Here is a 14,643-nt window from a genome sequence, read left to right as displayed (position 1 = left end):
AGTCTCCCTCTTGTAAAGATGCGACTACTGACCGGACTGACTGCATCCGAAATGATCGAATCTTTAGAAAACAGTTTAGCCCCTTTAGGTCTAGAATAGGCCCTACATCCCCATTCGGCCTAGCAAGTGTGAATAAGTTTGAATAAAATCCCTGGAACCTTTCGTCCACTGGAACCTCCACAATTATGCCCTGGGACAACAGGTAGTTGAGTGCCTGCAACAAACAAATTCCTTCTCAATGGATTGGTGGATACAATGGACCTTTAGAAACGGGGAGGAAGAATTGCCCAAAATTCCAATTTGTACCCCTGAGCAACTGTAGCAATGACCCACTTGTCCTGGATCACCGCTTCCAAGATATCTGCAAAAACCAAAAGTCTTCCCCCCTCGCCTGCACGAGTGGAAGCACCACTCCATAATGAAGCGGACTTAGAATCTTACCTGGTGGGCTTCTTCCCCCAGGGCTTCTTCTGGCCCTGGAATTTTTCACTGGGCACAGATCCCTGTGTGCGGTGAAATGTTTGCCTACCAGAAGAAGCACCAAACACTGAAGTGCCTGACCTCTTAAAGATCAGGCGTTTGGACTCTCTATTAAAAGGGTAAAAAGCGTACTTTTTCCCCTGACATCCTCTGGATATACTTGTATAGGTCCTCCCCAAACAAACATTTTCCATGAAAGGGAAAACCGCCAACAATCTTTTGCATGGTAGTTCCACCGCCCAAATCTTTAACCACAAGATACAGCTCATGTGTACCGACAGAAGGGCCATTCAAGAAATCTGCTGAATTTAATCCTTAAGGGCATCAACTGCAAAACACAAGGTCTGTGGTAAATTTGCCAAATCCACAGCTGTATCCTCCTCCAAGATAGATGGTCTTTTAACCACCCATTTAACACAGTCAGACTCTGACAGATACCGATAGCAGCAGCCTCTGCCATGAAAAAGAAGCCTTGAGGAGCGATTCTAATTTCTTATCCACCGGATCCTTAAACACCTTGGCATTATCCACAGGACAAGTTAAATGCTTATTCAGGGAAGACACAGCTGCGTCTACCTCCAGCATGCCCCACTTTCTAACAAACTTCTCCTCCATAGTACACAGAAGGGAGGATCTTTTAGGTGGAACAAAAACCCTGTCTGTCCCAGACAGCATACATAACTTACTCCAAAAGAGAATGCACCAAAAATGCCCGAATACTTTGAGGCGGCTTTAATGAGCTCAAAGAGGAAAAAGAAACCTCAGATGCCTCCACTGGGGGTAACCTAAATCCTGACCAGACCATATAAGTGAGGGTCTTAATAACCTCTGATTCCTCTGTCAGAGAATCAATTGCCTGACCCTCTTCAAGATCCTCTACCTCATCTTAATCCTCAGGTTCCAACCACTCTTGTTCACTGTCTGGTGGGTCCAAAGATGGGGATCTTTTCAACTTCTTAAACCCCCCCCCCCCCCCCGAGCCACCGATGCAATTATACCAGCAATCTTGTCTTCTAACCCCGCTAAGGGTGATGCAAGATCCTCCTTAGTTACATACGCCAAAGCGGACACACCGGTAGTAGCCACAATGCCGGATAAACACAGTGGCTCAGATTGACCTGTTGCCCCTGGTCTTTCAGGAGAGGATAACACAGCAGAACTTTGACTAGGCTCCATAGGACCCGGCGAAGGTACATTTGCACCCTTTCCTGCTGTGCCTCCCACACACCGGTTTCTGGATGGCATTATCTCCACTAGCATTACAAGAACTGTGTAAGAATTCAATCAAAACACAGCATACACCATAGACCTGCCTAAAAAGTGAAGCAAAACACTCCAATGCAGTCGACTGAAAACAAGGGGAATGTAGCACGTACACAACCCTCCTGCCTGACTGGCCGACCCTCCCAGGGGAAACAAACACTGGGAGAAAACTGAGTACTTCCTGTGTAGGAGGGGTTATATGGGGGAGGACTTCCTGTATGATTGGTTGGCCAGTGTCCATTCACCTACAGGTGGTATATTACCCACATAGTCTTTATGGCCTGTTCTGTGTCCCGTGATGTACGATAAAGAAAATTAATTGTAGCCGGACAAACAGATGGAAGAAAAATGCCCTGGTTGAGGTGAAAGGTTGAAGCTCTCTTGGGAAGGAAGAAAAGAAGGATTTGGACTCCATAACACCATGAGCCCGTGTAAGACCTGAAAGGTCTTGGTAATGAATAAGCGCTGTCTTTAGCGTGAAACACGTTTACCTGCCAGTCCCCCACAGTTTTTCCACTCTCTGTATTGGTTTTATCTTGGTTCAATAAAGTGGATTGTTTGGAGTGCAGCAGATTGGACTTCCTCTGTTCTCATTTAAGACCTTAAAAGGGTTTTATTACATAAAAAAAGGATGCCAGTTCAGATACTTGCATAGCCAAGGCAATGCCAGCAAAAATGCAACCTTGTGCAGAGAATGAAAAGGGGGATATCTCTGACTGGTTTAAAGGGCAGTTATTGATCTGAGAAAACTGAGATACCAGAGTCTTGGGAGAACATACAGGGACAGACTCTGTCCTGACCATGGAATGGGAAGCCAGCTGTTTCTGAATAACTTTGCAAGCACAGGAGGCCTGACCTTCTGATGGCTAAATGCTGGCCCAAGCCCATCTGTAACAAGGAATTTACTGGGGTGAAAGTTCTTTGTCTCACAGAAAGAAAAGTACGTCTTCCATGTGCACCGATAGACCTTGCGGGAAGTAGATGTCCTAGTTTTTAACATTGTGGGAATCGCCAATTCAGAGATACCCAGTCTCTGAATCTGGGCTTCAACTGTCATGCTGGTAAAGCCAGCAGCTATGAAGTATGATGGTAAATTAGTCCTTGAGAGAAAAAAATCCAGATGAGCTGGAAGAGCCTAAGCAGCATTTGCCAGGAGTATATTCAGATTACTGTATCCACTCAGGCCAGTTTAGAGCTATGAGGGTCATCAAAATGACCTCCAACTCAATCCTGTGAAGCAGACAAGGCAGGAGTTTCAGTGGAGAAAAGGCAAAGATCAGGGTGTATTGATCCCATCGAGCCTCCAGAGCATTCACTGCTTCCAGTAGAGGATCCTCGTACCTGGAAACAAACCTGTCCACTTTTTTTTTTTTTTTAACCTGGAAGTAACAAGGTCCAAATCTGATGTTCCCCACATGTGACACAGGTCCTGGAACACCTCCAGATGTAGGGACTACTTCCCTAGATTCAGGTGCTTCCAGCTAAGGAAGTCTGCCTGCCAATTGTCAATGCAGAAGATGAAAAAGGCAAACAAGACTAGAATGTGTAGTTCTGCCCACAACAGGATCCTTTCTACCACTCTTGCCACACTGCGGTTTCTGATTTCTCCCTGATGGCAGTGGCACTGTCCACCTGAATTCAGATCAGATGACTTGCCGGTCAAGAGATCCAGTGTTCCAAGCATAGCCAAACTGGCCAAAGTTCCAAAACAGTGATCAGAAGATGAGATTCCTGTCAAGGACCTTTCCCAGCCTCACAGGCTGGCATTGATCATGAGAATCTTCCAGAGAATCAGGAGTTTTGAATTTTAAAAAAAAGTGGCCTTTTCTCGGCAGGGCAGAGAAAAAAAAAAAATACACACGATGACCATTTTTCTCATAGGATACTACAAAAAAGTAAAATATGCTGCAAGTAGGAGGGGTTTTACTTGGCTGGCCACAATTTTTTTGTTTGCAATTGCCTAATTATCTTGAAGTCAGGTGTAAACACAACCGTCTCTGAATGCCTGTGTCCCTTAATGAACAAGAAAGAAAGAAAACTAACTTACACATAGGTCAATTTCTACAAGCGATGCCACATTTTCCCCTCAGTCGTGGTTTTTTTTTTGTTTTGTTTATTTTTAAATTGCATTGCTTTGCATTTAATAATATTTTATCCTATAGTTATTGTAAAAGAAGAATCTAGGAAGTAAAATAGTACTCAATTTTTTCCAGCCTCACATACAGTATGTCAGAAGAGAACTCTTTGGAAGGACTTTGCATTTTATTAAATTTTAGAGGTTAAGTTTCTATGCAATCAACTGTTGTAAACAGACTTTAATAAGCTCCCTGACCCAACCACCCTCCCAGTCACTCATATTTCAACCACTTCCCACCACTGTATTGACATGCACTGTGTCTACTCCTTGCAACCTCACCCATGTGCATTTCCATACTCACTGTCACCACAAAAGATGTACACTACGCCCACTTTCCACCACAGCTCCAATAAGCACTTTGACAATTCACTGTCACAGCAACAAACACTCTTTCTATTCCCGCTTCCCAATAACATGCACTATTCCCCCTTGCTGTCATTGCACTGATGCACACTACAACTCATCACCACTGCACTGATATGCCCTGTGCCCACTTGCTACCACTGAACAGATGCCCACTACACCCATGTGCACTTACCCACTCTATGCCACTGTACCAAAACTTACTTCTCAATTTGCTGCTGAGGCACCCATGAGCAGATCATATTCAACAAACTGACCCACTTTTGCTACTACAGAGCTAAACATAGACAGCACACCCTGATCATCTTGCAACCAACAGCTATTAGGGGCTATTACCTGCAGGCTGTTGAAGTCCACTGTTAATGCCTGGAAGGATTGACTCAGTGCTTTATATCCTCCAGGCACTCTGCTCATTTTTTCTGTAGAATATGGTTCTGCTACATCATCACTTTTATGACTGCTATGTACAGGACTGGAAAACTGCAATTGGAGCTTCACTCCAGCAACCTCATTTACAAACACCCTAGGAGATAATAAAAAGAGGATTCCTATTATTCAGTAGAAAGTTCTAAATACTTCCTTGCATACCTGCTCATTTTTCATGAGACGTATTATGAACAATAACTGCTCAAACGATGGCAGGTGCTTGACAAGACCAATTCATTTTCTCCATTGAAGAGACACAAATCTTACTTTTTGTGCATTTCACTTCAATAACTGAATTGAAAAAAAAAAGCTACAAGTCACCAAAATCTGAAGTATAGACATCTCAGAGGCCCTTGTCCTTGGTTGGCAGCACTCTTGCAACAGTCCTTCATCAATATGTCGCCTTAGGGAAAGTACCACATAAGGCATCAAAACACTGGCTATTCTTGACTTATTTAATTTTACAAATAGGAAAGTGAAAAGTAATATTGCTTGAATGCTGCCAATTCTTGCTTCATCTTGGTATTGCAAGGCGTTATCAGTCACTACAAACACCCACTTGTTGCACTGGTCAAGCACTGTAGGGAGTGTAGCTCATTTTTCACCTGCCTGATGCCACCCTGAGACCACTGGCCATTACCAAGGTGCAATAATAATGGCTGCACTGAAGGCTTTTTTGTGGCAGGTTATAACTGCCCCTCTGTTCTCAACAATAAAAGGGAACCGGTCTTTTTGGCTTATCTATGTTCACTACTTAGCAAAGCACTGCCCTTCGGGAGGCATAAAGTCAGGGTCATGTTTTCTGAAGTTTTTTCTCTGGGCTGGAGCACACAAGGCTTAAGCAAGCATCATACAGTGAATTCTAGAAAGCTACTTCATTACTTCTAAATTTTTCTCCATCAGCTAAACTCAAGGCAGGTAACAAAACAAATCACTCATTGGATTCAAATACTTAAAAGCAGACAGTATAAGTATCTGAATTTTATTTGGCATCAGCCTCTTGCAATACCATGTACAGCAGACTGAGCTCTACTGTGTTGTGCTTTGTTGCACTATCAGAGAACATGTTGATAGGATGAGGAAGAAAAGAGACAGAGAGACGAGCTCATCATTCAACTGCTTTACCTTTCACTGTCCAGTCACAGGCTGGGGGGGAGGGGGGGGGGGTGGAAGGAAAAGATCTAGGTGGATTATTTGCAGTACAGATAGGTGAAGAGTTTGGGCAGAACTGTGTAAATCTCAGGTCTGAATGAACAGAAACACAAATTTGCTGGCAGGTAAAAACAGCTCTCATATATGTATTTCATCTGCCTATTTAGCTGATTAGCTGGAGTTCATCTTTATGTACCAACAAATATGTTCTAGAACTAGTAATGATTTTCAAAGTGTTTGCATCACATCTGAGGCATTTCCGAATAAATAATAGAACTACACATATATAGGTATTTGGTTTTACTTCCACTATCAGCAAAAGTAAAAAGAGTGCAGTCACTCATATCATTTGTGCACTATACATCTGATGTATTTATGGTTTTTCAAACATAATAAAAAAAGTGACCTGTGATGCCCACCTGTGATGTCTACGTATCTCTGGACATTCCACAGCCATTCCAAATACAACAGCACCCGCAGGTATGACCTGTCCATATGACTTACAGTGCAAGGTTTTGTGCTGAGAGGAATAAAAAAAAAACAAAAAAAAAAACGTATCAATTTAGACAAAAGATATTATACTAAGAAAGGAGTAGTGTAATAATAAGACCTCTCCAACACCTTTATTGGAAGCACTTTGGGAAAGTAATATTTAATTTGCTAACCTTTGGTTCTAAAAGTAAGTTTTTCCAGGCATGAATTAGAGTTTCCAGTATACCTTCACCAAACAAACCAGCATCCACAGTTTCTGTGACAACAAGTGAAACCCTGAAGAAGACCAAAAGTGTAAATAACAGCACAAGCACAACTTATGCATCCATAAAAAAAAAATAAAAAAAAAAACAAACAACAAAACACACAAGAGGGCAACTCCACAACCAACAGATTTCATCTGCTCAGAGTATCACTATAAGACTTGGACGTGTCGAAAAGCAGAAGTAATTTTTTTTTTTTTTTTTAACTGAGATACTACATAAAATAGAAGGATTTTGGCTACAAAACAATAAGAAATGGAATCTGACATGAGAGTAAGGTTTCCATTGCTGACCTCCTTCTGAAAATGCTAACTGCCTAGCAGTCATGTGGATTCAAAATGTTCTAATCCAATTGCAAATTAACAAATCAGAATTTCTCACTTTATTTGCTTCAAATTTGTTCCAGAATTAAAGTCAGAGCATAAAGAATGGAAGCTATGCAATTCCTTTAGAAGGTCAGCAAGTTTTATTACCAGTTTCTGCTAAGCACTGAGCTTCACATTGTTTAAATGACATTAACAATTGCATTAAAAGTGGGTCAAGATGCACTAATCACAAACAGTTTTCAGGAACCAAGTTGTATATTTCTACAATTCAAGGTAGTTAGACCAATAGATGATGGCTAACTGGCTAGAGGCATTACTGCATTTTTTACAGATTTCAGTTTTAGGCAAATCCAAAATGTTTATGCAATTAATGTCGTATGGCAGTAGGTACCACACAGGATATAGTTTACCTTGCAATCATTTATAGCTATTCAAACAAAGCATTTAAAGCAGCAGTAAAGTCTTCCTGGTATTTTTAAAAAATCCCCCCCCCTCCCTGGAGGTTTAACTCATAATGTACTAATATGCACCACATACTAGTAAATTATGGCAGACTTCCCTGCAAACGGAGCACTCCAGCACTATACTGTCACGGCTCTCCTTGGTCCCAGTGCTCTCATCTTCACCTGGTCTTCCTTCTAGGTTTCATATCTTGAATGACCAGGCCAAGGTGACGTCACTCCCACGTATGTGCATGCAACAGCACACACAGAGGGCTGTAAATATGGTCTTACCTGCACATGTGCAGCTTAGACCACATTACCCACTGACAGGCAGGGGGGATATATATGACAAAAGAGACCTCTAGGGTCTCTTCTGTTATAGTAAACCCTGTCTGTCAGCGGTTTTGCTGATTTTTTACTTTACTAACATTTTAATGGGTGAATCATTGCATTTAGAATTAACCATTCATTTAGCTGACTTTAGAGCACACACATTTGATTAGTTGTTTTCACATACCATCAATGCACCTTTAACAGCTTTATTAGAGCCCAACTTCACTCAAACTGGAACCGGGTATGGTAACCAGAATGAGTGAATGGAAATCTCCTTAACAAGACTCAGCACTCATAACCTGATTTAGGGTTTACCCATACTCTATTAATTCCAAAAGGTTTTGTCTAAAGATAAGCTTTAAACAATTAGACCAGGGCTTGAAATTATGGTGGGGGCGAGTGTGTCCCCCAGGGCCATCTTGCTGAGCAGGCTCAGAGCTCAGGCCGGATTGGTCATTGGCACTGGGAGCCGCCGTCAGACTGCTCAATAGCTGAGCGCAGTGAAAGCAAAGACAGGAGTGTGTGCTGTGCTCTCTGCCTCCCCCTAGAGTGCAGTACCCAGATCTGTGGGTGAACAACGTAGTACTGCAACTTTTTAGGGGGGGGGGGGGTACGTGTACATGTGTGTGTTTGTGTATGCATGTACAATTGTACATGTACATGTCTGTGTGCATGTACATGTATGTACGTACGTACGTACGTACGTACGTACGTACATGTGTGTGTGTATGTACATGTGTCTGTACATGTATCTGTGTGTATACGTGCCTGTGTGTATACATGTGTCTGTATGTACATGTGTCTCTGTGCGTGTGTGTGCATATTTCTGTGTGTGTATGTACATGTCTGTGTGTGTACAGGTGTCTGAGTGTGTTTGTTGGTGGCGAGTAACTCTAAGGCCTGGCTAGTAGCTCAGCACTTGAAATTTTAAGCTCTGGATTAGACAATCTAATATATTTTGATAATGTGACTTCTCCGCACCTGCATCCTCTGTAAACCAGAAAAAATATTATAGTTACTATATACATTCATGCCGTCCTCTATGAACAAGAAACAGGAAGCTTAACAAGTATTTTAAATGAAAAGTCCACCAGTTATGAAGGAGGATCTTAAAGCGAACCTTCACCAAAAAGGGGAAGTTCTGCTGGTTTGCCTCCTCACCCCCTCCATTGCCACATTTGGCACTTTTTTTGGGGGAGGGGGTACCTGGTTTTGAATCTATGCCACAAAGAATTAAGGCAGTTCTGAAGGCAAAATGGGGTCCAACCCGGTACTAGCAAGGTGTACCTAATAAAGTGCAAGGTGAGTATATTAAGCCAGCTACAGTATTTATAGCTGCTCACTTTTAATTATTTTGGGAGAGCCTGGAGCTCCATTTTAATTTGTCAAAGTTCTGAAGTTAGGAATTGCCTGTATTACCAATTGGGATCAAACTTGCATTGAAAACAACAGTTAATGAATAAAAGACTAAATTTAATTGGTTACTTTGTGGCAACACAGAGGGTACTTGTTGTAGACAACATGCTGCTTCCTCTAGCAGTATCGATCACATACTTTTCAGGGATGTGTTCGGGGACTTGTATATCATGAGACTTCATGTGCAGTAGCTTGATCTCCTCTTGCATTTGATTGGCTGCCACCACCTCACGGGCCAGGTTATACATTGTTCTAGACAGCTCGCAGGCATAAACATGAGGAGCACCCGCTCTTTTTGCAAGCATGCTAAATCAGAAAAAAAAAAAAAAAGACAGGGATATACAAGGAAAACACATCACATTCAGATGACCGAAATTTTTTTAAACCAAAACTCCAGCTGGGAGTCCAGCTGAAAACCATACAAAATACATACAATTAGTATGACAGCCCTTTACCCTGGATCCTGTGTTGAATGGTCTATGTCCACAATGGTAGCAAGACAAGAATGTCTAGTCAGACATTCTATATAATAGAATTTATTAATTAAAACTGAAATGGCATCATCTTACCCTACTTGCTATTCTGCAATAAGCAATGGAGAAAGCAAGTGGGGGGAGGAAAAGGAACTTGGCTGCACATTGGTTGTGTGTAGGGAAGTTACAGTAAAAAGCTGCTACCCTAGGAACGCACAGCTTGTAAAAGTCATCACATGTCCACTTTAAAGGGTAACTCAAGGCATATTGTAATTGAATGTTATTAAAAACGACCTTCCCTTTTCAATCTGCAGTGCTGTAATTTTCTGTAAAATGCAATACAATATGACTACCTAGAGCCGTTCTGTGCACGCCTATGAAAATGTAATTTCCTGCTTGAGTGATTGTCTTATCGATTTTCCCCAGAAGTCTACACTAAGACACACGTCAGATTTTTGGTATCCCCTGCAGCAAACATTTTGGTGAGATACTCCCAAAAGGGGAAAATAAAGCCGGCCATACATGGGTGGAATTCTGAAAGAATTTTCGAAAATCTTTTCTAAGAATTTTAATTCGGTTTTCGCATCATTAGTGGGCCACATTAACAGATCATTTTCAAGTGACCATCGAATATGAGTGATCAGGCATGTTGGAAATTTTTTGAAAAACAAATGAATATCTAATTAATGATGGGAGAATCATGCAAGAAATGCAAATGAAAAAGAAATGAGCATGAGCTGTGACCTGGAAAGAAAAGAAAATTCTTACAAAAATTGTTTTCTACAGCAACATGAGGTAAAATTAAAGTCTTCATTTGTCAAATTTCAAAATCAATGGTGGCCTCATCGGATTACAAGACAAACAAAATAAGTGATTTTTTTTAAAGAAAATTTGTTCGGAATTAGACCCATGGCCTGCATTAGTCTCCAAACTTTCTAAACAAAGGGCCAGTTTACTGTCCTCCAGACTTTAGGAGGGCCGGACTGGTCAGTGGAAGTAGAAAATGTCCCAATGTCAGTAGGAGTAAAAAAAAAAAAAATGACATAGTGCTTGTAGTCAGTGGAAGGAGGAATAGTGTCCAGTCATTGGTATTAGTTGGAGGAACAGTGCCCCATCATTGGTATTAGTGGGAGGAATAGTGCCCCATCATCGGTGTCAGTGGGAGGAATAGTGCCCCATCATCGGTGTCAGTGGGAGGAATAGTGCCCCATCATTGGTATTAGTGGGAGGAATAGTGCCCCATCATTGGTGACAGTGGGAGGAATAGTGCCCCATCATTGGTGACAGTGGGAGGAATAGTGCCCCATCATTGGTGACAGTGGGAGGAATAGGGCCCCATCATTGGTGACAGTGAGAGGAATAGTGTTCCATCATTGGTGTTAGTGGGTGGAATAGTGCTCCATCATTGGTGTCAGTGGGAGGAATAGTGCCCCATCATTGGTGTCAGTGAGAGGAATAGTGCCCCATGATTGGTGACAGTGAGAGGAATATTGCCCCATGATTGGTGACAGTGGGAGGAATAGTGCCCCATCATTGGTGACAGTGGGAGGAATAGTGCCCCATCATTGGTGACAGTGGGAGGAATACGGCCCCATCATTGGTGACAGTGGGAGGAATACGGCCCCATCATTGGTGACAGTGGGAGGAATACGGCCCCATCATTGGTGACAGTGGGAGGAATAGGGCCCCATCATTGGTGACAGTGAGAGGAATAGTGTTCCATCATTGGTGTTAGTGGGTGGAATAGTGCTCCATCATTGGTGTCAGTGGGAGGAATAGTGCCCCATCATTGGTGACAGTGGGAGGAATAGTGCCCCATCATTGGTGACAGTGAGAGGAATAGTGCCCCATCATTGGTGACAGTGAGAGGAATAGTGCCCCATGATTGGTGACAGTGAGAGGAATATTGCCCCATGATTGGTGACAGTGGGAGGAATAGTGCACCATCATTAGTGACAGTGACACCACAGAAATGCAGTCTGTATGCGTTCCAGATTCATTTCTGCGTGAGCATTTTGACACATTCCAGGATGTTTTGTTTGTGGTTTTTTTAAAGCATTCTGGTGCATTTCCCCCTCCCCCCTCTTTTTCTTCACCTTAAATAAGGACATGTGTGTTCCAGTACTTTTTGTGCATTCCGGTATGCTTTGATGCATTTTACCACTTTCCAGTGCTGTTTAGTGCAGAAGAAATGCAGCATCTTCTGCTTTTTTTTTTTCTGTAACTGGAATGCACTGAAACTGACCGCACTAGTGTGAACTAAACCATTGGAAATCATATAACCTATCAATGTGTTTTTGATGCAGAACAAAAATGCACTGGACTGCATGTGGTGTGAACCGACCCTAAAGGTAGGAATCTGCAACAACGTTTGTTAAAATCCTTGCAATGTACATTGATCACCCAAGGAGAACATATTTTTCTTCACAAAAGTGGAGTTACACTTTAATAGTTGTATCATGTTAGGTTCCCTTTTTGCTGACAGCAGCTGTCATGTTTGCAAAGCAGGCTGTGTTTCAATACTGTGACCAGGCCAATATTAACAACTGTGGCCATAGTGAAGAGGATGGGACCTAAAAGGCACAGGCTTCTCACTGGGGATTTCTATGATTTGGCAGAAATTTGGGGAGAAAGCATTATCCTCTGCTGCTGACTATTAAATAGCAGAGCCAAAAAAACCTATTCTGTGGGCATGACCATAAATCTATTGCATAGAAGTAAAAATCTGTCACAGGCACTTTCTTCTAAGACCAAGAATCTAAAGCTTCCTATCCCAATGAAATGGAGACAGTGCGAAGGATGAAAAGGCTACTTAAACAGACATTTTCCTACAAACCTCTTTAGACACAAATCAATAAAATACCAATATATTTTGGAGAAACCTTAGAATTCCGGTACCAGTGCCAATATCCAGCACAGTTCTGCAGCCGGCTTGTACGGCCTTCTCAATAGCTTTCTGATACATCTGGTTCCTCTTCTTGTCATTAAGCATGATGAAATGCCAGCGTTCCACCAACCAGTTTGCTACGCGATTGAAATTTTCTTTGGCATCAGCACTGTCTGGGTTAAGCTTCAAGGCTTTGTAGAAATAATCAGCTGCTTCATCTCGAAAACCAAGTCTGCATCCGAAATGTACAACATTAATAATGCTTATTGATATTGTACAGAGAACAAAGAAACACGAATTGCATGCACCTTTGCAAACCAAACAGATCACAGCAATGACAAGTGAGTGTTATGATTAGGACTACAGTTACAGGCAGGTTTAGATTGAGTGTTGGGACTAAAGTTACAGAGATGGTTAGTGTGAGTGTTAAGCTTGGAGCTGCAGGGACATTTAGTGTGTTAGAGCAGTGTTTCTCAACCTTCTTTTTCCAGTCAAGGTACCCTTTAAAATGCCACACAATCTTGAGGCACCCCATTCTAAAATGTAAAGAACTAAACACATGGTTTTACATAATGCAGCAACATCCACACATCCAAAGGTGGTTTATTCTTTCACAGCTATTGCACCTTTGCACACTGGTACTGATTAGTATTCCAACGTTCCTCTTCTCCCTCACTCAGCTAAAGTGACCCCAGTGCTGAGGGAGAGAGGAAAACCAAGGATTCAGGCAACTGACATCCTCCTTATCAACCAATTATATCATCGGTTGTTAGGATGCCAGCAGCTGACCTTCACAGTGCCCAAGGTTGTAATTCTGCACAATAAAAACTCGTGGTTAGTGTAACAAAAAGCAGGGTTAATCCACTTGCTGTCTTGTTTATAACTTTTGGGAAATTTGGGGCAATTTATAAGCATTTTCCCAAAGCACCCCTGAAGAACACAGAAGGCACCCCAGGGTGCCTGGGCCTCTGGCTGAAAAAAGACTATGTTAGTGTGTTAGGACTAGGGTTACAGAGATGGTTAGTGTGTTGGGGTTAGGACTAGAGTTACAGAGATGGTTAGTGTGTTGGGGTTACAGTGATGGTTAGTGTGTTGGGGTTACAGAGGTGGTTAGTGTGTTGGGGTTACAGAGGTGGTTAGTGTGTTGGGGTTACAGAGGTGGTTAGTGTGTTGGGGTTACAGAGATGGTTAGTGTGTTGGGGTTAGGACTAGGGTTACAGTGATGGTTAGTGTGTTAGGGTTACAGAGGTGGTTAGTGTGTTGGGGTTACAGAGATGGTTAGTGTGTTGGGGTTAGGACTAGGGTTACAGAGGTGGTTAGTGTGTTGGGGTTACAGAGATGGTTAGTGTGTTGGGGTTAGGACTAGGGTTACAGAGATGGTTAGTGTGTTGAGGTTACAGAGATGGTTAGTGTGTTGGGATTAGGACTATGGTTACAGAGATGGTTAGTGTGTTGGGATTAGGACTAGGGTTACAGAGATGGTTAGTGTGTTGGGATTAGGACTAGGGTTACAGAGATGGTTAGTGTGTTGGGGTTAGGACTAGGGTTACAGAGATGGTTAGTGTGTTGGGGTTAGGACTAGGGTTACAGAGATGGTTAGTGTGTTGGGGTTAGGACTAGGGTTACAGAGATGGTTAGTGTGTTGGGGTTAGGACTAGGGTTACAGAGATGGTTAGTGTGTTGGGGTTAGGACTAGGGTTACAGTGATGGTTAGTGTGTTGGGGTTACAGAGGTGGTTAGTGTGTTGGGGTTACAGAGGTGGTTAGTGTGTTGGGGTTACAGAGATGGTTAGTGTGTTGGGGTTAGGACTAGGGTTACAGAGATGGTTAGTGTGTTGGGGTTACAGTGATGGTTAGTGTGTTGGGGTTACAGAGGTGGTTAGTGTGTTGGGGTTACAGAGGTGGTTAGTGTGTTAGGGTTACAGAGGTGGTTAGTGTGTTGGGGTTACAGAGATGGTTAGTGTGTTGGGGTTACAGAGATGGTTAGTGTGTTGGGGTTAGGACTAGGGTTACAGTGATGGTTAGTGTGTTAGGGTTACAGAGGTGGTTAGTGTGTTGGGGTTACAGAGATGGTTAGTGTGTTGGGGTTAGGACTAGGGTTACAGAGGTGGTTAGTGTGTTGGGGTTACAGAGATGGTTAGTGTGTTGGGGTTAGGACTAGGGTTACAGAGATGGTTAGTGTGTTGGGAT

The 14,643-nt window shown here is 42.6% G+C and overlaps 1 protein-coding gene across 3 annotated transcripts in view; it reads right to left on the bottom strand.

Annotated features, from left to right (window-relative positions):
* The window catches only part of PRMT9 (protein arginine methyltransferase 9), a 41,836-nt gene that overhangs the window by 15,757 nt on the left and 11,436 nt on the right, over window positions 1-14,643 (bottom strand). For all 3 annotated transcript variants that reach the window (XM_089670478.1, XM_089670477.1, XM_089670479.1), the window contains 5 exons: window positions 12,450-12,686; window positions 9,233-9,400; window positions 6,487-6,589; window positions 6,241-6,341; window positions 4,580-4,766 (listed from right to left, as the gene is read on the bottom strand). In XM_089670478.1, the coding sequence (XP_089526604.1) occupies window positions 4,580-4,766; window positions 6,241-6,341; window positions 6,487-6,589; window positions 9,233-9,400; window positions 12,450-12,686 (796 nt within the window). The remainder of the gene's footprint in view (window positions 1-4,579; window positions 4,767-6,240; window positions 6,342-6,486; window positions 6,590-9,232; window positions 9,401-12,449; window positions 12,687-14,643) is intronic.

This window comes from Staurois parvus, unplaced genomic scaffold, assembly GCF_062004578.1.
Source record: "Staurois parvus isolate SC_StPar_1 unplaced genomic scaffold, SC_StPar_1.0 ptg000090l, whole genome shotgun sequence".
In the NCBI taxonomy this organism is placed as follows: Eukaryota; Metazoa; Chordata; class Amphibia; order Anura; family Ranidae; genus Staurois; species Staurois parvus.
The sequence above is the reverse complement of the archived record's forward strand: the minus strand, read 5'-3'. Positions and strand labels throughout refer to the sequence as shown.